Source organism: Hypomesus nipponensis, chromosome 1, assembly GCF_054491055.1.
Source record: "Hypomesus nipponensis isolate SF chromosome 1, ASM5449105v1, whole genome shotgun sequence".
Lineage (NCBI taxonomy): Eukaryota > Metazoa > Chordata > Actinopteri > Osmeriformes > Osmeridae > Hypomesus > Hypomesus nipponensis.
Window position 1 is genome coordinate 18811334 of NC_140361.1, and position 24599 is coordinate 18835932.

The window sequence follows — 24599 nt, forward strand, 5'->3', positions numbered from 1 at the left end:
ATTTCCTTTAATTCAATCATTTTTGTAAGTATATTGAATTGCCTTTGCACATGGTAACATGTTGTTGTGTCTTCCTCATGTGTCTCTAGGGCAATGTGGCACTTATTTATGGACACATGAAATGTGTCACAGGTGTAAATTCACCCTTATGTTAATAATTTTGCCATTTTGTGATATATTCCTCATTGCTTATCACCCTATACAAAGACATATATCTGACAAATTAGTTTTATATTTCAAGTCAATCGGAGCTACGGTTCAATTTGAGAAGAATGTTGTCGTTTTGAACAAATCCAATATGGTGGCCATTATAGGTTCCTGAGGCTTTTTTGTTCCTCATGAGAAATAAGGCATATACACTAAATATCAGAATTTATGGACCTTCAGGCTGCCAATGGCATCACTTTGAAAATGGGCAAAGTGGGTGGTGGCCTGTAGCGCCACCTATTGTCTCACGGTAGTTACTAATGCTTTGCAACTTTTTACAGTACTGGTCTAGGGGCTGCCAATGACTCCCATTGCACAAGAATAATAATACCACCGATAACAAGAGGGTTCTCCTACCGGAGGAACCCTAATAATACTAACAATAACAATAGGTTTCCTTCTGGCAGAAAAATGCTAATAGTACTAAAAATAAAAATAGGTTTCCTCCTGACGGAGGAAACTTTAGACATCTTCAGAAGAGGGTTCCGAGTACACACAGCAAGTTTGGTGTGAATCCATCAGTGATGTTCTGAGATACGACACAACTTTCTGTTTGGCGGCTCTGCTGCCGTTTCCAGACAAACTGTTTCGAAAATCTAAAATCATTTTGATGGAGTGAGGAGAGCTTTGATAGTGTAAACAGATAACCAGTGACATGAAAGGCTTGTTGGCAGTTTTTCAACTGGCAAGCGGTTGGCAGATTTGGCCCAAGTTTAAACATCTGTAATTCAGTCCTATTTCGACATGTCAAGGTGATTGTGGTCTGAACATAATCAGTGCCAAATTTTGTGAATATTTGATACATTTTGTAGGAGGAGTAGGACAAAAAAATTGTTTTCATTCATTCAAAATGCCGGCCGCATCAATTCAGCAAGTATCACAAATTAACGTGTCAGACACAGGATCGCCCCCTAGCGGTTAGATGACACAACCTTTTGTGGACCTCTTTGGAACAGGGTCCCGAGCACCTGAACCAAGTTTGATGTCAATTCAGTAAACATTTCCTGAGATATGATATGACTTCCTGTTTTGGCGGCTTCATCGCTGACTTTAATCAGCTTTACTGGAAAATGTTAAAAATCAAAACCCATGTCAACTTTTGTGAGGCTTGATCTGAAGATAAAAACAATAAGACCATTTTTGCTTATTCCAGTGCCACCTAGAGGTGAAATGGCATGAACAATTTTGGACCTCTTTAGATCTATGGAGCTAGAAAGCTGACAAAAGTATCTGAATTTGAATATGAAACATCTGAAATATTTGCGGGTCGAATTTCATAAAACTGAAATATTTAGCTGTTGAATATATAATATCTGAATTATTTGTATGCCGATTTTAATAAAACTGAAATATTTTGATCCAAAAATACACATTTCTAAAATTGAGATTGCAGGAATTCAGATTCTTGAAATTCAGATTGCTGAAATTCAGATTGCTGAAATTCAGATTCTGTCTGAACTAGGCCAAAGGTGAAACAGCTTGCCTTCACAGGGACAAGTAGACGATTTCAGAACGACCGAATATAGACATTCTCTGACCGAATTTTACCCCATAACAAAAGCTAAGAGTTGCTCGTTGGAGGAAGAGTATGGAGCAAGTGCTTATGTAACTTGTAAAAACTTGTGTCTTCTCCTCTGCCAAAATCGGCAGTTACTCTTACCAAGTGAGTCGAGACAGTCATAGGGCGGCGGAGACCGAGGGAAGACGCGGAACAACTGGCAAAGCTATAGCCTATATATTTATGTTCCGTTGTTCTCTTTTCTGTGTTGGAGTTCTTTTAAGAGCTTGATGGCATCAACATCCAGCCTGATATAAAATCATGAACTTCAATTGTGTCTCTTAATTATAATACCCACACAGAAAATCCAGGTTGAATCAAGTCACGCAAGCTAGCTACTGTATTACTAATAGCCAATTTTGGATGGTCAAGCATATTTTTCATTGTCTCCTTATTCCTATCAAAGTCAATGTTCAGCCTATAGGCTATGTTCATTTCCTAAGTGACATTTCAGATCGGTTATGGATAGTGAAATATTTGCTGTCTGAGAGATCGGACATAGTATTTAACAGCATATATATAAGGAGTTATCTATGGTTAACAGGATACATCTGTAGTGCGGCCGGATGTGATTGGATTCATTGTCCACAACGTCGTCTGGAAGTCAGTTTCGATCAAATGCCAACGATCTCCATATTAGATCTTGCCGACGTATCTTCTACACATCGGGACGTATGTGTGCTATCCCAGATACTTATGTGTGATCTGGGTATTCCTCCAACTAGCAACTCAGTTTGTTCTGAGGTAAAGTTTGGTCGTTCTGAAATCGTCTACTTTTTCTTGTGAAAGCAAGCTGTTTCACCTTTGGCCTAGTTCAGACAAAATCTGAATCTGAATTTCCGCAATTTGAATTTCAGCAATCTGAATTTCCGCAATTTGAATTTCAGTAATCTGAATTTCAAGAATCTGAATTTCAAGAATCTGAATTTCAGCAATCTGAATTTCAAGAATTTGAATTACTGCAATCTGAATTTTAGAAATTTGTATTTTTGGATCACAATAATTCAGTTTTATTAAATTTGGCATACAAATCATTCAGATATTATATATTCAACAGCAAAATATTTCAGTTTTATGAAATTCGACACACAAATATTTCAGATCTTTCATATTCAAATTCAGATACTTTTGTCAGCTTTCTAGCTCCATATAAATCAGGGTCCCTATACCAAATTTGGTGTCAATGCAGTAAAGAGGTGCTGAAATATGACCTCACTTCTTTTATGGTGGCTTGGTTAACCACTTTGATTGGCTGTTCCAGTCAAAAGGTTTAGAAAATCAAAAGAACATGTGATTTTGTGAGGCTTGGTCTGAAAATGATCTGTGCCAAATTTGGTGAAGATTGGACAAACTTAATAGGAGAGGTAGTGAAAACACATTATATTCATTCATTTAAAAGGGCGGCCACATCAATTTGGCTGGTATAACATGTCAGACACGGGATATCTACTAAGATATCACGAGACAAAGGAATCACTTAAATAAGACAAACAAATCAACAGTTATTGGTCAACACACAATCCTGCCTGTTGTAGTGCCCCCTTATAGGTCAAATGACACTACCTGTTTCAGACCTCTTAAGAGGGTCCTGAGTCCATACACCAAGTTTGGAGTCAATGCATCAAAGATTAGACCTCACTTCCCTTTTTCCGGAACAGTTGCTCAATTTCACCCAATGATACAAACAAATACAATAGGTGGTAGGGGTTAATAGTCTTTCTGAAGTATCAGAAATAAATACTGATGAATCAGATAAAGCACTCTAATGTGTAATGCTTCTGTTGCTGTGTGTCATTAATACTAAGGGGGGATATGGTATATGATAGCTTGTAACACCTTTTATTAGAGCCAACAATCATGAAAAGTAATACAATTTTATCCTAGTATGCATGAAGTATTTTACCAAGGGTCCTTTTGAAGTTTCCAAAGGGCTTATTATAATTATAATCTACTTTTGACTTGGACTGAGTAAGGCTTAATGCTGTGGCCCCAGTGTGTTTTCCAGCTTATATGTCCCATTTATAGTCATCTGCAGGCGTCTGTATGCAAAACAAAATTCAGGCGGAAATAAAAACGTTCTATTTCATCGTGTTCAAGCTTACTCAAACTAGTAGCACCTACATGGATTCTGACAATGGGAAATAACTTGAGCGTCACCTTTCAAAAGAGACCATGCTTGTAGCTTTCTTTGGGTATGCCTTGTTTAGGCATTTGTGTTCACGCAAAACCATTTTAACAGCGTACATTTTTTTATAGCGCGATTTAATGTTCTTTTTGGCCAAGCAAACTTTCTAGTTTTTTTCACATGCTGTTGCAGCAACTACTGACGTTAGAAAAACTACACCACAGCGGATCTAGCTAGACCGGAAACGAAACAACTGATATGCCGCACACACTTATTTGGGCTTGCGAGCCGGCTAAAGAGTAGTAGGCTAATGTTGCGTTTTGAGTGGACGGCGAGCGCGAGACGCCGAAATGGATGCCAACAAAATTCTGAATGGAAAATGTACTTTAAAAGAGTTGTCAAATGGTTCCATTGACAAGAGCAAAGTGATCTGTGTGTTTTGTCGTTGTGAACTTAGCTATCATTGCAGCATGTCCAGTCTGAAATACCACTTGATGGCCAAGCACACAGCTGATGCAAATTCTCCCCCCCCTCGCCAAAGCCAGGCGATTGCAATGTTGTTTTCAATAAAAAAAATTAAAAACTTTGAACTAAGCATTGTTAAAAACCATTTGGGTGTCAAACCACACAGCCAATGTGTCCACCTGTGATTGCTCAATAAATACTCGATACATGTTCTTCACAATATAGATTGTGTGTGTTTTACACACAGATCGGTTGCAAAGGAAAAAAGCACATGCTTGCAAAGGAGTTCCACATGATACCATAAACATCCGATCATGTAAAAAAATTAGTGGTGGGCCTTTATCGGTGTTAATGTGAGACTCTTATCGGGCGATTAAAAAGGTTTTTGCCGTTAATCTATTCCCAAAGTTGGGTTGGGAACTGGGTCTTTATTACGCAAGCTATGATGACTTTCACCTTGAAATTTTAGTGCGGATGTATACCTTGCCGAATTGCACTGTAGGGGGCGAGAACTAGTCTTCAAACCTGTGTGTATGCCTAGTGTATGAAATTATCACATCAAATGTGACGTGTTAACATGGATGCAGCGATGAAGCCGCTGGGTTTGCTTCAGGGAAAATGTATTTTTAAGAAGCCTCCCAATGGACACCTCAACAAGACTACGGTTGTTTGCACCTTGTGCTATGCGGAATTACTTCTTCCAGTCTCAAATACCACCTAAACGCAAAGCATCCTGTTGCTAATGCGGAAGATGCCGGGCCAAGGCACTGATGTAGCGCAGGGGAAGAGTCGTCGTTAAACTACGATGTTTGAGTGCAACCCGTCAGGACTGCTCTATCAGCCAAGCTAACTAATCTAATAAACATTAAACATTCTAATAAACATCTTATTGAACATCATTTATTTTCATCACCAATTATCATAGTAGAACAGCTTTCTAAAGTAGTTTGTGATGCATTTTGGAAACAGGAGATGAGCCCCTGGTCTAAATGCGCCACCTGGCTTGACAAAACCCGTTCTCAAAGACTTACTTTTAGTCATTATATGGGTAGCACACATTCTGAATGCCTTTGGCAAAATTCAAATGAGCCATTTTAATCTAGATTAACGCCAAGATTACAGTGAGATTAATCTAGATTTAAAAAAATAATCTATGCCCACCACAAAAAAATGCTAATTTAGGCCCAGTTTGGATCAAGATAGCAAATGAAAAAAATCTGAATTGACTTCGACTGAAGCTCTTGCTGTTTGTGCACCAATAATGTACCCTCTTTCAATCAACCCTCTTTTTAGTAGGAACAGTTACTAAAAATAAATAAGCATGTAGAAATATGGGGAAGCTCATTTGATAACTGTGATGCTCTTGAATCGGTGTGATATGTAATGAAAAAAGAAATGGCAACCATTTCTCAGATCACTGAGAAAAATCAATGCGGAAGGTGATCAGACTGTTAGCAAGAAAAGTCCACAAACAATTGCTCAGAAAAGGATATTATGGTAGAACTGTAGTGCATAAAGCTTTTATTACAAAGACGACAGTATATAAGACGGCACTCTCCACCACCATTATCAAAGCACCAAATGAGGGAATATATATTTTTGTGGTACAATGGCACTGCAGCCTCACAGCAAGAAGGTCTTGGGGTTTCCCAGGACTTGCATGATGTAAAAACATTGTTATTACATATTTTGTGAGAAGCTATAAATATATTATTATATACCAGCTCATAGACCTCAAAGTTTTTTGTTGGTGTGTGGATTTAGGAGAGGGGAAGTGGTTCCGGAACCTTGACTACTATCGACTGGACGGCTCCACCAATGCTGTGACAAGGAAGAAGTGGGCCGAAGACTTCAACGACACCAGCAACATCAGGTAAACACTTAGAAACATACCCTTTGTGTGTCTGACAACTATCTTAGCTTAACTAGCTTAGCTCAGCAAGTTGAAGCAAATCTTTGATTTCATGATCTAATTTAACTCCTCACTCCATTCCTCTCTGTCACTGCAAGGGGGCGTCTGTTCCTCATCTCCACAAGGGCGGGCTCTCTGGGTATCAACCTGGTGGCAGCTAACAGGGTCATCATATTTGACGCCTCCTGGAACCCTTCCTACGACATCCAGAGCATCTTCAGGGTGTACCGATTCGGACAGTTCAAGACTGTCTTCGTATACCGTTTCCTGGCCCAGGTTAGTTGTGTCAGGAGCCATGCATCTGTTTAAATACTGATACTCAGGGAGCTGTTTCGGCCTACATGGAACTGTCAACGTCATATTAGGCTCATTTTTTGACTAAAAACATTCTGTTTCAATAGTCCTACATTAAGCCAAATGACATCCTGGGAAAACAGACAGCTTTGTACAATATTTGATAAATATGTAATATTAGATATATGACAATGTTTGCATAATTGTTTGTGGTCCACTATTTTTGTCTCTTTTTCTTTCCAGGGTACTATGGAGGAGAAGATCTACGACCGGCAAATCGCTAAGCAGTCCCTGTCCTTCCGGGTGGTGGACCAGCAGCAAATAGAGAGGCATTTCACCATGAACGAGCTGGCCGAGCTCTATTACTTTGAGCCTGACCTCCTGGATGACCCGTCAGAAAGGAAGAGCAAGAGAGCCACACCCATGCTGCCTAAGGTTTGTGGGGGTGGTGGGGAATGCTGACAACCACCAGTTCTGTGATTTTGTGCTGCCTTGAACTTCTGTGCTCTGGTGATAGACTGATATTTGGCTGGTCCATATCCAATCTCCTCTTGGATGCTTCTGTTAACCCTCTTTCTTTTTCTTCACCTTTCTGTGTGCGTGTGTGTCTGTGTGTGTCAAAGGCCCTGAAGGCCCCCCAACCCCATGGGGTTTAATGAAAACATGCAGCCTTTAGATGGGTCATCCAGCCGCACACAGCTGCACAGACTTCTCTGTTTACAGCTATTTAATAAATAGTCTTCACATTACAACACTGCATAAGGTCCAGGACCGATAGACCTAACCCTAACCTCTCTGAATCTGTTTCACTCCTCTCCATTTCAACTATACTGAATACAAATTTGTTTAAATGACTCCTATCTTTATCACAACTTAACTTACATCTTTTTAAAGTTGACCTGTGTCAAAAAGTGATAAGGGAGAAAACTGCATTCAAAGATTGCAGCAAAACTGTCTGTTCACTGTTATAAATTATTGCGCTAGCTACATAGTATATGAGCCTGTACAAAGTGTCTGAAATAAGAAGCCATAACAACAGGGATGGAGTCAAAGCTTCCATTTACAATTTTGACAGATTTTAACAAGCATGTAATTACAAAAAATGAGTGACTTCAATATTTCTTTTAACCTATTTGGAAAATGTTACATTTCTGAGTTTACTGTCAGTGTCACGTAACCGCTCATCTCACATCCCATTTGCTATTCACCTCGCTAGTCAATCTACAGTACTTCAGACAGGCTTCGGCCAACAAGACATGCCGATTATTTTCTTCTTAAAAATCTTGATTTGATTTGGGGACTATGACATGGCTGGTTAGCTAGCTAATCTTCTTGTCAAACAACCTGTAAAATTATATTTACTGTTTGTCAACCATACACAATGTTATTGCCTTTGAGTCTTGCTAGCATAACGTTAGCTTTTGGGCTAAGCCAAAGGAAACCGGTGTTGGTTCCATGAGCTGAGCGGACTAGAAATATCAGAGTTGGGTAACGTTGAAAAACGTTTGATTTCTATTACAAAATCATTCGTTTTTACCATTGAATGTTTGTAAAAACAAGCAACAGCGTCGGACGGTTCATGCCTCTGCATTGTCCATTATCAGGTGATATTGTACACCTCGTTGGGCGTTATCTACAGTGGCCCTGAAGTGCAAATCACAATAATTGGCAAATAGGAAAACACAACAGCAACATCATAAAGCACAACAACAAATTATGAAGCCCAAAGCAAATAGGAAAACACAAAAACAGTTGTGGTTGCTGATGCAACACACCAGTAACTAATTGATATTATGTGTTAACATACCAAAAATGTCAGTAAATCGAGATGGTGCTGCTGTCAGTCCCGTCGAAGACCATTCAAACAGGTTGACAGCAGGCACTTTTCGTGATTTTCACCCCTCCTTCCTGTTAAAAGACAGACAAGTCCGTCAGGAGGATCCGTCTACTGCTAGATAGGCCCTACCTTTTCCGTAAGAAGTTAATGTCGTTGTGCTTCACGATTTGTCGTTGTGCCTCATGATTTGTTGTTGTGCTTCATGATTTGACGTTGTGCTTTATGATTTGTTGTTGTGTTTTCCTATTTGCCGTTGTGATTTGCACTTCAGGGCCACCGTAATTATTCCTTACTAAACATCTAAAATCTCAATTTGGACAAACAATTTTCGATCTTTTATGTATAGCCAACAATGTGTAGCCACAACATCCAATGGTTTCCGCAGGCCGCCACACAAATACACATCAGCTCAATTTAAAGGAAAATAGGCAGGAAAGTAATGCTGTTTTTCCAAATTTCATGTAAAATCATTCTTATCGGCCCCCATTCCCATCACTAGTGCAGTGACTGTAGGGTATATAATTCAAACAGTGACTGGTTACTTGTTCTAGTTAAACAGACAGATTTGCTGTAGTGCAAATGCTAGTTACAGAACTCGGGGGCTGAACGCTAGGCGGCAAAGCCGTTTATATATTCATATTTATTTGTTGCAGTCAACACTGCACATCTTTGGGGCCTTGCCATATATTTGCTGCATTTCAACTTCATACAGTGCACAGTTTGGAAGATAATCAAGCAATGTGGCTGCATTATTTGACTCATAAATGAAATTAGTAATCAGTCATCCTATTTGCATTTTAATTTTCTTCTTTAAGACTGCTCATTCTTTCCCCTAAATTTAAATGAAAACTAAAAAGACATTTGAAATTTAATTTTCAAAATATGCCCCAGGAAATAGATAAAAAAATTCAATTTGAAATGTAAAATTTTAAAATTAAAATGCATTTCCAGAAATGCATTTTCATTTTAAGAATGTGGCTGCATTATTTGACTCATAAATAAAATTACTAATCAATAATCCTACAAGCAACTCAGTTTGTTATGAGGTAAAGTTTGGTTGTTCTGAAATCGTCTACTTTTTCCTGTGAAAGCAAGCTGTTTCACCTTTGGCCTAGTTCAGACAAAATCTGAATTTCCGCAATCTGAATTTGAATTTACGCAATCTCAAGAATTTCAAGAATCTGAATTTCTGCAATCTGAATTTTAGAAATTTGTATTTTTGGATCAAAATAATTCAGTTTTATTAAATTCGGTATACAAATAATTCAGGTATTATATATTCATATATTCAACAGCAAAATATTTCAGTTTTATGAAAATCGACACACAAATATTTCAGATCTTTCATATTCAAATTCAGTTCGTTTTGTCAGTTTTCTAGCTCTATAAATCCGTTGCTTTGCATCCTCCGACGGATGGTCTGGTGGCCTACGCCGAACAGCTCCGCTATGTCCTTTATTTTTAAACCATTTAATAAATAGTTTTTGATGGACTCGAACGGAATATGGATTGTTGGTCGTCCCCGTCCCATTTGAGGCTCCACAGCATCCAGCCGTTCCAGGACTGAAGAGAGGTTTACTATGGCAACCTCGTTAATGTGTACGTCTGTGACGGCAGAGTATGCAGCCAAGCTCTCTGTGACTTGTTCTACTCGGTCACGGGCATCGGACTCAGATATATTATTAGTTTCTACCAGCTCAGCTAAATCTATCAGTGTCTGCACAATTTGAGGGAGCGCCATGATCTGTGATAAGTCCTCTAAAGACCCGGCAATTCAATCAATTTCCCAGCACATTTGCCATGTAATGCAATGCGTATGTGCACACCACCCCCTACCAAACAAGATGGGTAGCTCGGTCAACAGGGAGCTGAAGAAGAGCGGCTACTGACGTCACTCTGCTGCGCCGCTCAGGATGCATTTTCGTTTTCAAATTATGGGCAGTTCTTTGCGGGCAGAACACGAAAATGAAAATGCAATGTCCGCTCTGTTTTCTTTTTGATTATGGCATAACATGTGCAGTGTTGAGGAAGAAAATGCAAATCGGATGATTGATCACAAATTTTATTTATGAGTCAAATAATGCAGCCACATTCTTAACCCATAAAGACCCGGACCCATTTCTACAGCAAGGCAAATTATGGGGGGCATAAAACATATTAAATAGAGCAGATAGAACACATTTCTCAAATAATTTTCAAAATTGTGCCACTAGGTGACAAAGATCTCAAAAGTGACCTAGATGTCACTTCGGGCTTAAAACAGTTAAATTATATGTTACACCTTAATCTGAATCTTTTGAAATGTATCAGCCTGAGAATGTATTTCTTTGTCTTTTTATTTGTATATCCTCAGATCAACATCCAACAACATAAATACCATCTGAATAATATAAATAAGATTTGTAATTCCACAATGAATAATCTAAAAACTCAACAACTTTTTCTGGAATTTGTGACAAATTTGTTTCTGGGCAAAGTAGAAATATAGACCAGAGCTTGAACGTTTATGTGTATGCCTAGGCAAAATTGTATGTTTTGAAACAGTTTCTCTCTTCAGTGAAGCAGAGACGCTCGTCACATTTCTCGCACACGTGGTGGTTACATTGGTTTTGCAGATTTTACAGCGGCCACGCTTGGCACATTTCACAGGCCAGTGTGAAACCTGGTCCAGACGAACATCATCAGGCACTCCGACACGGACTCTCTTGCGAGGTGCTGATGGAGATGGGGTTCTGCTGTCGAGTGATGGGCGCCCCCTTTGTGCCTGGATGAGGATGAAGCTAGTTGCCACCTCTGCCTGGAATCTTCTTTGATTTAGTGGCCTCTGATCAAGCAGCTTGCAGTCACGGCGGTAGGTCAGCCACGCGTTGACCAGGGCTAGCATGATGCTGTGCCAGAACAGGTAGATGTACCACCTCCGTGACCTCATTTGTATTTGTACCTGGCAATACATCCATCAATGAGGTCAACCCCCCCCCATGAAGGTGTTGTACTCGTTGACGATGTGTGGCCGGTTGACGTCAAGGAATGCCTTCTCTTGTTTGCTCCAGCGGCGAGCTTTGTCATGTGGTTCCACTGCTGTGTGAGAAGAGATCAAGGTGACCGGTCTGTTGTCATACCACTTTACAATGGCCATGGATCCCTCTATTTCAACCCTGGAATCGAAAGATCCTCTGCCTCTCTTGGCTAAACTCTTGTCATCCTCAAGCTGACATCCAGACAAGCGATTGCTGCGAAGTGTTCCTGTAATACATAAACAATAAGACAAAATGAGTGACAAAACTAGAAACAAAAACAAGACTTGTATGTCAGTGTGCATAAGTGTGTCAGTATGTGTGTGTGTGTGTGTGCGTGCGTGTGTGTCTGTTACCCGTCTAGAAGATCTGCCGCTGAAGAAGCTCAAGCACCAGTGGTGCTGAAGAGAACAGGTTGTCAGCGAACACTTTGTAGGTCTGGCCTGGTGGAAGTTTCACACAGCTTGAGCACCACGTCTCCTCCCATGCCAAATGTGGTTCTTTTCCCAGTGCCACCTTCATACACCTGAAAATCACAGAGGATTCCTGTGGAAGTGCAACGGGCCCAGATCTTGAATCCCCAGGGGTGGGGCTTGCTCTTGACATACTGCCTTATTGGGCTACGCGTTCCTCGGAAAGACACCATTTGTTCATCAATAGAGTTGTACTCTTCTGGGGTGATCTGAAGACATTGTTTGCGGAACATATCAAGCCATGGACGGATCTTCCAGCATTTGTCCCCTTCTTGCCTGTTTGATGAATCCGTATTGTCAGCGAAGTGGAGAGATGCAAGGAGGGTCTGAAAACGGTTGTGTGACATGTTATCAGCTACCATGGCACACCTTGTGTTGTTTTCCCAGTAGGTACGGTTTCCTGGAAGCTGGCAAAGACCCATGCGCAGGTACATGCCAATTAGGATTTCCAGCTCCTTGACTGTGGTGTTCACATTTTTGAGCGTGTCAGTGGTTTGGACACTGTACAGATTGGTTTGCTCCATCAATGACTCTATCATCTCTTTTGTAATGAACCTCCTGAAGTACTGCAGGGGAGTGGGAAGCTCGTCTGGAGGTGTGATACTCTCTCCTTTGAACGTGCAGTCAGGGGCTTCAAAAGGTTTCTTTTTCCAAGAGAACATATTTTTTGGGCCAGTAGGATGTTTCTTGGTTGAGGTACTTGGTTGAGGTACTTCTTTTGGTTGAGACACTTCCCCCTCTGGTTGAGGTATATCACCTTCTGACTCACATTCAGACTCACTTGACTCCTGATTCAAAGGAGCGTAATCTGGATCTTCAGCAAGATCGTCTTCATCCGAGCTGGTACCACCAAATCCCTCAATCTCACTTTCATCTCCATTCTGAATCATGTCCAGAATCAACTGGCTATGCTTATTCAAATCCCATTTCTTGTAAATATTGTAAATATTCATGCCTTGCAGCTGATGTCATGATGTAGTCCTAGACTTGCCATTTTAGTAGCTAGCTACCCAACGGGTCTTATTGCAACACATGAATAAAATTATATAACTGATATTGTTTAATTAAGCTGGAATAAACAATATATAACTAAATATAATTGAATCAGCCAAGTAAATTGATCATATCATGATTATTTTTCTTAATGTGACACAAAAGTCACGCCATTTTTTTTCGACAGTTTTTAGTCTAATTGCCCGATGTGACATCCGTGTCACACCAATATTCACTTAATCGTTAAAAAAAAGTTATTCAAGATATGTGTAAACAATGGTTTATTTTTTAACAAACAGCATTATATTTAAACATTGCAATTCATGAATTAGATAATTCTTACTTTTTAGCCTCTGAAAAAGCAACTTCAAATTCGCTAGGTAGCTGGTTTTTCCAAATGCAACTTTCAGTCAAGTTCGATCGGTTGGTATGGAAACACATGATCACCGCATTGGTCACATGAACTATCATAAATGTGCTATAGGTGTTACTCTGGGATTTCAACAGTGAAAAATCAAGGATTCATATAACATGGAACCATCCAGGGCATTCATAGGGCATGTGACACCTGTGTCACCGTGGGAAAATGCATTTCTGGAAATGCATTTGAATTGTGGTCACGATTTTGCAGCCACGTTCTTAAAATGAAAATGTATTTCTGGAAATGCATTTAAATTTTTCAAATTTTACATTTCAAATTGAATTTGGGTTTGAAATTTATTTGCTGGGGCATATTTTAAATTAAATTTCTAATGTCTTTTTCATTTAAATTTTAATTAAGGGAATGAATGAGCAGTCTTAAAGAAGAAAATTAAAATGCAAATAGGATGATTGATTACTAATTTCATTTGAGTCAAATAATGCAGCCACATTCTTAAAATGAAAATGCATTTCTGGAATTTCATTTGAATTTTGGTCACGATTTGCTTCCATACAGAGAATCTAGATTGAAAGAAAAAGTTATCAACTATTGGAGGTCTCCATCTCAATTCCTGCCTCTGTTTGTCAAATAGGTTTGCTGCTATAGCTTTGGGTGCAAGGAAAGCATTGTAGGGGAAAGATATGTTCATCAGCTTGTCCTTGTGATATCTGTATGATCTTTAACAAGCCCACTGACATTTATGTGGCATGGTAATAAAGGGGAGGAGAGGCGAGGTGACCTTTTCATGAGCTGACCTGTTCTGGCCAGGTGCGCAACTGTGATGATAAGAGACACGAAAGCCTAAGGGGGCCTGGGAGTAGGCCAGCTTTGGTCTTGCATTGCTTGGTTCCTTATGCATCACCACTGTAAATTAGTGATTTAATGTGGATTATTCAAATATGCCAATGACTTCTCCTCTTCTACAGTACCAATCATATACCGAATGTGAAGGATCACAATCAAGTCTTCCATTGTTTTGTGTACCATTTGTAAAACTTTGAAGTATTGAATGATGTGTATAATTATCTTGATAATGATATGACATGATATCAGATGTTGCGGGATATGTGTATTGTAAATGTTGTTATGCTATGTGGGCGTCACAATGCTAAGAATGTGACACTGATGCAAACTCTATTATAAGATCAGACTGATCCGATCAGTTTTAGAGACTGGGAAAGAAATACCCATGATTACATTGTTTAAAACCAAACACTAATTTTTCTAACTAATTTGTGTTCTTACATCCTGATTTTTAACAGGTGATACATTAGGTTAGGAAACTGATTTTTTTTTTACCTCATGTTTTAGAAGCATGAGATAGTGGTAGAATGTACGACTACAAACCAAAGAATTGGATGATATAACCGGTTAGTTGTCTTTATCCAGGGCTCCACACTACCTTTTTTCCAGGGAACACTGCAGCCCCTAACTGAACATTTTAGAGGCACGGGCAGAAAATATACGGTAACTGTATTACTGATGAAGCCTTCGGTACTTAATAAAGAAACTACAATGTATTTTCTTTCACAGTAGGCCTGTACGATATGACAATCTCATCCTGATCCTTTCATAACAATACATATCCCGATATGGCACATTTTCTGTAAATTCAATGAATAAATAGTATATATAAAATGGCCACATGGAGAGGCTAATTTCTTGTAAAATTTGTATTACATATTCCACAAATAAAAAGTAGTTATTCATATGAAACGTTTCTCATTTTTAAGGCTCATAATATGCTCCCAAAACTTAACCTGTGCAACCTAAAATTATTTTTGGGAGTATAGCAGTCTACTTGTACATAAATCACTGGACAGGTTCAAGTGGACACTGCACTGAGTTCGGGGCTAAGTTGTGGGTAGCTAGCTACTTTCCTATTCAAAAAATATTGTCTTTGTAGGCTCCTTGAATAAACGATGCACAAAGCTGTGCCAAAGGGGAGAAGTTTGCCAATCTCACGCCCAACTCCTTGCCATAGACTGTATATATACATAGATGGATGGCATGACAGCTCCCCAAAAGTGAAGCTGAAGCATTTTGATCGCCTCCAGACTGGCTGCAGTATAGGTCATAAGTCCAACCCCTCCATGTTTGCTGATGGGACATGAGCTGAACAAAAAAAGAGCTTAAGTAATTCTGTCATTTAAGGTAGTTATCAGGTTCAAGTGCTGAATTTTCCCTCTCAGTTTGTTTTTAATTCGTTATTTGATTATATAAAAAGGGGGTGATATGTTGATGATTGACAGCCGTGATTGACAGCTGCTCTGAGTGAAGTAGTCACAGAGGTACCTGTGGTCTGTTGCATTGTTACCAGTTGCTAACATATTGAATGCATGTGCTAACCATACACTTTTATTGGTGACCTAGCTAAATTATAGTCTAGCTCAGGGGTGGGCAATTAATTTTCCCGAAGGGCCACATGAGAAATTGGGACCATTGTGACGGGCCGAACCAATAGGCTGAACTTAATTTTGCTCAATATTAATTCAATTACCTTATAAAAAAGCCTGTAAATGATATGGTTTTGAGCTGCTGCGAATACATGTTACAGTAAGGCTATGAAAATATGTCAGTGCCAATTTACATACCTTTAAACCTACACAAAAATGCATAAGATGTATGTTAAAGACCAGCAATTGATTAACTTTATCCAAAAGCAATAAGTGCTTTTGATGTTTTCCAGTTCAGTTCAGTTTTTCTTACTCAGTGAGAAAAATACAGTCTGTCTTGTGCTTGAACAAGCACATTGAAGTCTGGTTGAATGTCTGAAGTAGATATGCGAAGGACAGCTGACAGGTGATCATCAGGATCTGCAGCTTAACTAGCAAACCCATCAGCGGCACGCGCCCACTCTGCATCAGTCCAGTTCTTGTATTTGTATTTTGTAGGTGTGTTTAGTCCCGTAGTGCCAATTCAAATTGTAATCCTTCAACACAGCAACCTGCTCTCCACAAACTAAGGACACTGCTTTGCCTTTGACTTCAGTTAACAGATACATAGAAGTCCATGTCTTGTTAAAAACTACGTTCTGTATCAACCTTTCGTTTTTTTTTGTCTTGAGCTGCGATTTTCGAGGGCTAACCAACAGCTCACTCAGTGTCTCCTGTCGGTGAGGCTGCGTAAGCGCACAAACGTAAATTGCCTGTTCACTGTAGTCTTTCAGGACTACAGATTTCCTCCCGCCAATCACATTTATTTATTAGTTTATTAAACAGGCCGGACTAGGACAGCCAAAGGGCCGGGTGTTGCCTGCTGGCCGTAAAATGCCCAGGTCTGGTCTAGCTAAAGATAAATGTGACACGGTCTGATAAAAAGGGGTCGTTGTTATTTATCCGTTTTCTACAGATTGTGAAAATGCGGATTGTAAGCTTTCAAATGATGCATGTAAAAATGAAATCAGAAAATGGTTGATGAAGATGCGTGTATCTGAATGTTGGTAAACCTGGAAAGCTCTTTCCCAGATATTTGGCTTTTAACCCTTGTGCTGCCTTCGGGTCACATGACCAAAAGGTTCATTACGAACCATCGTTGTGTTTACCCAATTTTACCCAATACAAAAGCAAATAAAAATAATTTTCTTTTAACCTTCGCAATGTGGGGGGTCTGAGACAGCCCAACGGTTGAAAGAAAATGCTTCACTTTTATTTTTGTATGCGGTAAAGTTGTTGCAAACGACGGTGGGTCACAATGACTGATGTGTCAGAATGACCCGAAGATAACACAAGGGTTAAGACCTTTTCACGCCTTAAAACGGGGTTCTCCAATCCTGGTCCTCGAGGGCCACTATCCTGCATGTTTTACATGTTTCCCTGCTCCAGCACACCTGATGCAAATGGATGGTCATTACCCGGCTTCCACAGAGCTTGATAACAACCCATTCATTTGAAAGTTGACAACGACTTTATACATTATATTTAAGGGTGACTCGAGACCAAATCTGCCGATTCGCTTGTTGATTAGGAGGGGGGTCGTAAACACAGCCTACATATGAAACATTACAGCTAGTACCCACGCATGGGTAGCCTAGGGAAAAACTGGCTGCACTGTGACGCAAATCACATCACGCACCCACAACTCAACTTGAAACTTAGGTAAACAAGTTATTTGTATTTAGAGATCCTAAACAGTTGTTTATTGTATTGAGTGGCTTCTTCAACACTTAAACTTTTGTAATATGCAAGAAAATTAAAACAATTATACAAGAAGTTTTCGAGACGAAGGAGTCAACCGCCTTGCATTAATCCACTCCAATTGTTCGGATATTGAATGGCTTCGATTGCTCGACAGGACTTATCATCATTAGATACCCCTCTCATTGTTAATTGCTTTAATAATCTATCAGTTCCACCACAAAACTAGCTCAACAGCACAAATACAAGGAAGACAAAGCTGACAAAGTATTAGCTAACTGCTTGGTAGCTAGTACTGTAGCTGGCTAACACAGGTGTGCTTTGGAAAACTGGATTATCTGATCCAGAAAAGCACAGCCTAGCAGGCATAATGTACCGTTTTGAAGGCCGTACAAAAATACAAGGTGTTGATGTAACAGCCTGGAAATGTAGCTAGCTACATGTTACCACCCTATGGCGTGTCTACAGCTGACTTGCCGTTTCATTTAGCTAACCATCTCCCAGAAGTTAACAAGCTACTAAACTGATGTTCTACTGTAGGTAATCGCGCGCAAGTTTGTGACGTTTGTGACTGTGGATAGTCAGTTAGCCACCATTAGCTTCACTTTTCTCGACAAAAACTTAAATGATGCCTAAATAGGTAACACAACCTTCCATCCGATACAAGCAACGTTTTCGAAACCAAGACGAACATTTTGACACCAGCATTGACTATGTAGTGCAACCATTTAAAGTTTTTTTTTAGTTTAAGGGCCCTATTTTAACGATCTGAAACGCAAGTGTCAAACGTGAAACGCAAGTAACTTTGTGGGTGAGACTATGGCGCTATTGCTATTATACTAGTGGGATAAATGACTCTTGCGTCTGACGCAAATCAAAAATGGTTTGGTCTGAAGTAGCTACATTACGTATAGGTTTGGTTTGGGCGTAACGTGCAATAAACCAATCAGTGTCGTCTCAGCGTCTCATCTCCCTTTAAGGGCAGGCACGCTTGTTCCATGGCGGATTGCCATTATAATGGCAGATTTGCCAGGTGCACGCCAGGCAATAGGGTCCAATTGCAGTTCTCCCTCCTCAAGCCCCTCTAAGCCGTAAGGGGCCTGAGGAGGGAGCACTGCAATTGGACCCTTCTCACGCCAGGAGCGGTTCACAGCCGAGGAGACCGACGTTCTCACCAGGGGTGTATAAGATAGAGGTGACTTTATGGGGATGGGAGAAGAAACCCACCCAAATTATCTTTGGTTAAACATGGGTGGGTGTAAATTAAATTTAAATGTATTAATTTAGCAGATGCTTTTATCCAAAGCGACTTCCAAGAGAGAACTTTACAAAAAGTGCATAGGTCGAAGATCATAAACAAAGAGGTAATCACAAAAAACATTGCAGGAAGCAAAAACATACATTGTGAGAAGCAACCAAGTGCCAATGGGAAGAACATTTCCACAATTGTAATCAAGTTCACATACACAGATTTCTCATGATTTTTTTTTTAATCATTGACATGAAAGAAATGTAACACAGCCATAAAATAAATCTAAACAATGTATCGCAGCTTCGCAGGAAGAAGACCCTGGCCTCGCCAGCAGTGCGCACGCACGGGCCAAGCATGCACCCTAAAAATACCATCTGAATAACGCGCCGCTGACTTTAGACTACGTTTTTCTGTGGCGGAATTGTTTTCTGAAACTGCAAAATAGCACCAGGGAACGTTTGCGCTGGAACACGCCTAATTTTTTCGCTGAACCACCCCCAGGAGCGCAAGTTCATTCCCTAATTTCCCACAGACGTGCGTCTGTGGAGAGAAAAGTCTGCCCTGCGCCGAGTGCAAATATAAATTATACATGCGTCAGTGTACAAAGTTAGTTGCGCTGTGTGCAAGATAGGGCCCTAAGTGTTTTAGAGTTTTAAGGGTGGGAAAATAAATAATAATTATTATTACAAATTAAAATGTATATGAGAGAGAATATAGGTTGCGCCTTTCCAAATGCATAAACCCAATAAGAAAAGGTAGAAACACAATAGGTGGCTTTGCACAACGCATTTGTCATTCCCCTTTTCCCTCCTATACTTTTCCTGTCAATACACTGTCACTATGAAAAATAATAACGGCAGCAATGGAAAAAATTGATAAAGATTAGCAAGGAGAAAGTGGGTGAATGTCACCAAGCGGTGATTTGTGGTGAATTGGTAGACTCATCTTTGTTCCTGAAATATGTACATTTTTCTATCTAGAATTTTTGGAATCAGAACCAAGATTCAATAAGAACTAGATTGGACAAGCAGAATCTGAATTGAAACAATACCCAACCCTACTGTTAAGACCAGTGGTAACAGTGTGGTAGAAGTCAATGACGTTGCTCGGTCGTAAAGACTGCTTTCAATGAGCCAGGTTCTGGTCAGGACTCTCATGACTCCATCTAGGTGATGGTGGGGTGTACATGTTTGGACTCTTTAATATGCCCAAATAATTTCCTGGATTAGATCCTATAGAAACCTGCCTCTGTTTAACTCCCGACTCTAGTTTTGTGGGATGATTTAGCTTGTTCCCCACCCCACACTCTGTCCCTCCGTAAAGTGATTTCCCTTCAGGCTCATGCAGGATGACAATAGGCCAGGTCCAGTTACTTACCCTCATTAGTGCTGCCTCAGAACACACACATACAGTGAAGTAGGACAAGAGACTGGTTGGACCACCCCAGAGCATAGTGCTGGTGGGGATTACGCAGACATCCCAAAAATGCACAGTTTTTGGGGTTGGGGTGCTTAAGGGTCAAATGATTGCACTTAATATTTAGTTAATTTTATCTGGACTAGTCTCTTACTCTCCCATCCCCCCTCCTATGTGTTTAAATTTACATGTTGTCATTTAGCAGAAGCTCTTACCCAGAGCGACTTACAGTAAGTACAGGGACATTCCCCCCGAAGCAAGTAGGGTGAAGTGCCTTGCCCAAGGACACAACATAATTTGGCACGGCCTGGAATCGAACTGGCAACCTTCAGATTACTAGCCCGATTCCCTAACCGCTCAGCAGCCTGACTCCCTGTTCATTCTTTCTTTATTTGCAGGTTTGCAATCACTGCTTTATTTTATGCTGTTCTTTGTTTTATTTTGTTTATTTCATATTAAGCTTGGGGTTGTGTACACATTTTCACTGTTGGGGATGATGTAGATGGATGAGCAGGAGAGAAGAGATCCAACAATTGTGCATGGTAACTTATTTCAATCTGAGCAAAAGCAAATGAGGGGACAGGGAGAAAAGGGTGGCAAAAGTAAATTAAGGAGAGGGAGTGACAGAGGAAGAAGAGAAAAGGAAGTAAGTGGAGGAGAAGAAAGGGGGTAATGTAAACCATGTTTTTTTGGCTATGCATGGAATGGCCCACTTCTCTTTGCTCACTCAGGTGTTGTTTTCCATAACAGGGTTGTTATGGAAACAAGGAGTCAAATGGGGAAAAGTCAAATGTCTACTTCTGAGTCTATTTTTTCTGATTCATCTGGATCACAGAATGTAATAAACACATTTCTGTGATGGCTTTTTATTAAATTGCTAGTAATTTGCACTTTATTCCCCAGCAATTGCTTGTCAAATGCGATTAGTTTGGTCATGTTTGAAATGTCTTCAAATAAGACATTGCTTGTAAAAAGGGCTATACAAATACATTTGATTTTATCTTGAGACATCTTTCTCTCCTTCCTTTCTTTTTCATTCAACAAACCTGTTGTGACAACAGTGGAAACAACTGTGTAGACAAGCATGTGAATTGATCATGTTAGATCAGAGATTAAGAATTACTGGAAACAGATGAAAGAAGTGTAGTCTACTTTGTTGAACTATTACCTGCTGAATCTCTAGCCAAGCTTAACAGCTAACTGACCACCTTTCTACTTCTACAGGACCCCGTCCTAGCGGAGCTTCTGCACAGCTACAAGGACCAGATTGTGGGATATCATGAGCATGACTCTTTGCTTGACCATAAAGAGGAGGAGGCACTCAGTGAGGAAGACCGCAAGGCTGCATGGGCGGAGTATGAAGCAGAGAAAAAGGTACTCAGGAGCACATACAACAGCTTAGACTAGTGGTTCCCAAACGTGTGGTTGCCCTATAAGGAAAATGGGGTTACAGGAGAAAATGTCTGTCTGAGAAAAACATCTGCGCAAACGCCCACTCAAGGGAAAGCTATGTCTTTCTTAAGTGTCAACATCCACTACAACAGCGTCCAGGGAATATGCATTTGCAGGACAAAGGCATAGCTAGCTAGTAAAAACTCTAGGCTGTAGTAATAACAGTAAATAAAACATAACAGTAACTCACTCGCGATGGACCAGGCGAACCACTGATGATAATGTGCTGTAGTTACTATAATGTTAGGGGAGGGGCCATGCTCAGTGCCTCCATTACATTATTGAGGCTTGATTCCGGCCGCATCCCAACAATTCTGAACTTGCACCACAGCGCAAATTATTTTTCCGAAACTGTAGCTAGCTAGCTTTAGTTAGCTTCAGGGCTATCAGAAAATAATCAATTGGAATGTTCGAATCACATATGTGCGATGTTCTGTTGTCGGACCCGCATTTGAACAATCACATATGTGTGACGCTACTCTTTAATTGTCGTTAAGAATTTCATTGTCAGCATTTGATTTGATCAATTTCTGGGAGAGCAGCGTTCTACTAGCTTGAATTCCATTGAAACAGAAGTGAATAACTTTTTCTTTGGGATATTCCACTGGATGTAAATTCAATGGACCGGTGGAAGGACAATGTAGTAAGATTCCCCTAACCAGCAAAGTTGGTACGTCAATACCTGTGCATACCAGCAACCTCGGTGCCATCCGAGCGGGTCTTTTCAACAGCTGGGCTAACAGTAACCCACCTGCCGTCGAGACTCACCCCTTAGCATGTAAATAAATATGCTAACCTTTTCAAATCAAAGTCAGTAGGCCTTTGGGGTGTAACAATATATCGCAATGCAACATTTTTACAATATGTATCCGAGAGGTATGGCAATATTTTTACATATGGCGTCATTTTATCCTATTGGTTGAGCTACCAGCACGCAACCTACTCTGCACCTGCATCACGCGTGCATTCACAGAAATAACTTGAACTGAGTTAACTAAGTTGTATGTACAACAAAGAAAGTCATTAAAATATATATATATTGTGGTACGTATTGTATTGTGAACCCAGTATCGTAATACGTATCAAATTGTGATCCGAGTGTAACCAGGGTTTCCCGCAGCACTTGGCAGCTAAGGCGGCTGCCTAAGCAACACCCACCTGCAGCCTTAACTATGTTGTAAAAAATATATATATATATATATTCGCCATGTTACTCTGTCCTGTTTCATTCCAAACCGTGACCGCTAGTCTATCGCACAAACAACTCCCCCCCACAACGCATTAGTCTATTTGTGACGCTACTCCTGTAAGAGTTAAAATAGTTGTGGCCTACTTGCATTTGGATTTTCCAAGGATAGTGAGTGTTGTTTTTTTATTTATTTAGCATGTTGACTGCCATCGGCTATTGGCAAATAACATGACATTTGATGATTGTAACTCACAGATCAAAATGGGTGATGTGCACATGTGGTGTTTTAATGATTTATTTTGAATATGTCTGTGCAATGTTTTTTTTAATATATCCCTGAGTGGAAATTCAAATCTGACGTGCTGCATGTCGCCAATCTTCAAATCGCCCTTAGAAGCATTTTTTTATGTAGCTATATATATATTTCTTTTTTTCACTTTTCACTTTTTTTCCACTTTCCTTTTTTAGTACAAAAGCTACTTTTGCCAAACTCATTCAATATAATAATTTTCAAAACAAATATCACTGAATACGCACAATTTTTTCTAGTCGAGTTTTGGGAGCGTGATTGATTAGCATAATCAATTAGCTAATTTAATGCTCAACACTTGATCGGGGGCTTATTACTTGAAAGAGGAATTATTTACTGTGTCGTCTCAGTTACACTATCAGGTCTTGGAAATATAGTGACTTGCTGAAGTAGGCAAATGGCTAGTAGAACATAACATGTCATAATAATTTCAGTAAATCAAACAGCTGCAAGACCCAGTGAAATTATACAGCTAGCAAACTAAAGTTAGCTAGCATCGCTAACAATATTGGCAAATTCAGCTCCGGCTATCCTCAGGATTTGCAAGCTAGCTAAATGTAAACAATATCAAAAATAATTTTGTAGACGTAACAATGGATTTTGCCACTAAATGAGTGAGCTTTATTTCTGGACATACAATCCACAACCGGTGTGTTACACGTCGCCTATACTCGTGCATGGCTTGTTATTGTAGCGACAACGCTCTTGGTACCCAGAATGCCCCGCGGCAAGCTGAAAAACTACGCAGTTAAGGGCATTAGCTTAGTTAGATGAGCATTGTTCGGAGTTCTATTGTTGTTGTGTTTGTTCTGTTTTGATATGTGAAATGCTATGCTCTGTAGTTTAGATCATTTGAGTGTTCACCCTGATTGTGAATGTTGTCTAGTTGGAGGGCTATCCAAGCTGTCTAATGTGAAAGTGTTCCTGGGTAAATAAATAGTCATGAGCATTATTCCTCATCTTCAATCCTCAACGCTAGTGGGGCTACAGTATCATTGTTCCCGTATCAAGTGCAGCCTATATTCCAGTGCATCTTATACTCCGATTTAGAAACATAAAGCTCCCATTCTGGTGGGATGCGGCTTATAGAAAATGTGGCTTATTTTCCCAAAAATACGGTATGTGATAAAGTGACAGTGTCAGTTGCGGGCCTTGTTGAAAAGGCTAGTAGCGGAAGGGAAGAAACTTCTTGTGGCATGAGGTTATGGTCCTAGCAGACCGCAGCCTCCTGCCGGAGGGAAGTGGCTGAAACAGAGTGACATTGACAAATGCCAAAATAATCAATTTGAGACGATATAAGTGCATAAATAACAATTTCCAAGTCTTTGAAAGAGAGGAAAGATTTTAGTTTTGCAATAGTCCTTAAATGAAAGAAACTACCTTTGACAACAGAATTAATTAGTTTGTCCAATTCTATTGCTGAATCAAAGATAACACCCAAATTTCTGGCATGGGAGCATACCTGTCAACACTCACGTTTTCCCCGGGAGTCTCCCGTATTTCACACCCATCTCCCGCCCCCCTCCCGTTTTGTCATTTCTCCCG

At 40.0% G+C, this 24599-nt stretch overlaps 1 protein-coding gene across 3 annotated transcripts in view; it reads left to right on the plus strand.

Annotated features, from left to right (window-relative positions):
- The window catches only part of LOC146302885 (transcriptional regulator ATRX-like), a 97514-nt gene that overhangs the window by 50230 nt on the left and 22685 nt on the right, over window positions 1–24599 (plus strand). For all 3 annotated transcript variants that reach the window (XM_084697389.1, XM_084697390.1, XM_084697391.1), the window contains exons 26-29: window positions 6120–6228; window positions 6366–6543; window positions 6805–6996; window positions 21328–21477. In XM_084697389.1, coding sequence (XP_084553515.1) covers window positions 6120–6228; window positions 6366–6543; window positions 6805–6996; window positions 21328–21477 — 629 coding nt within the window. The remainder of the gene's footprint in view (window positions 1–6119; window positions 6229–6365; window positions 6544–6804; window positions 6997–21327; window positions 21478–24599) is intronic.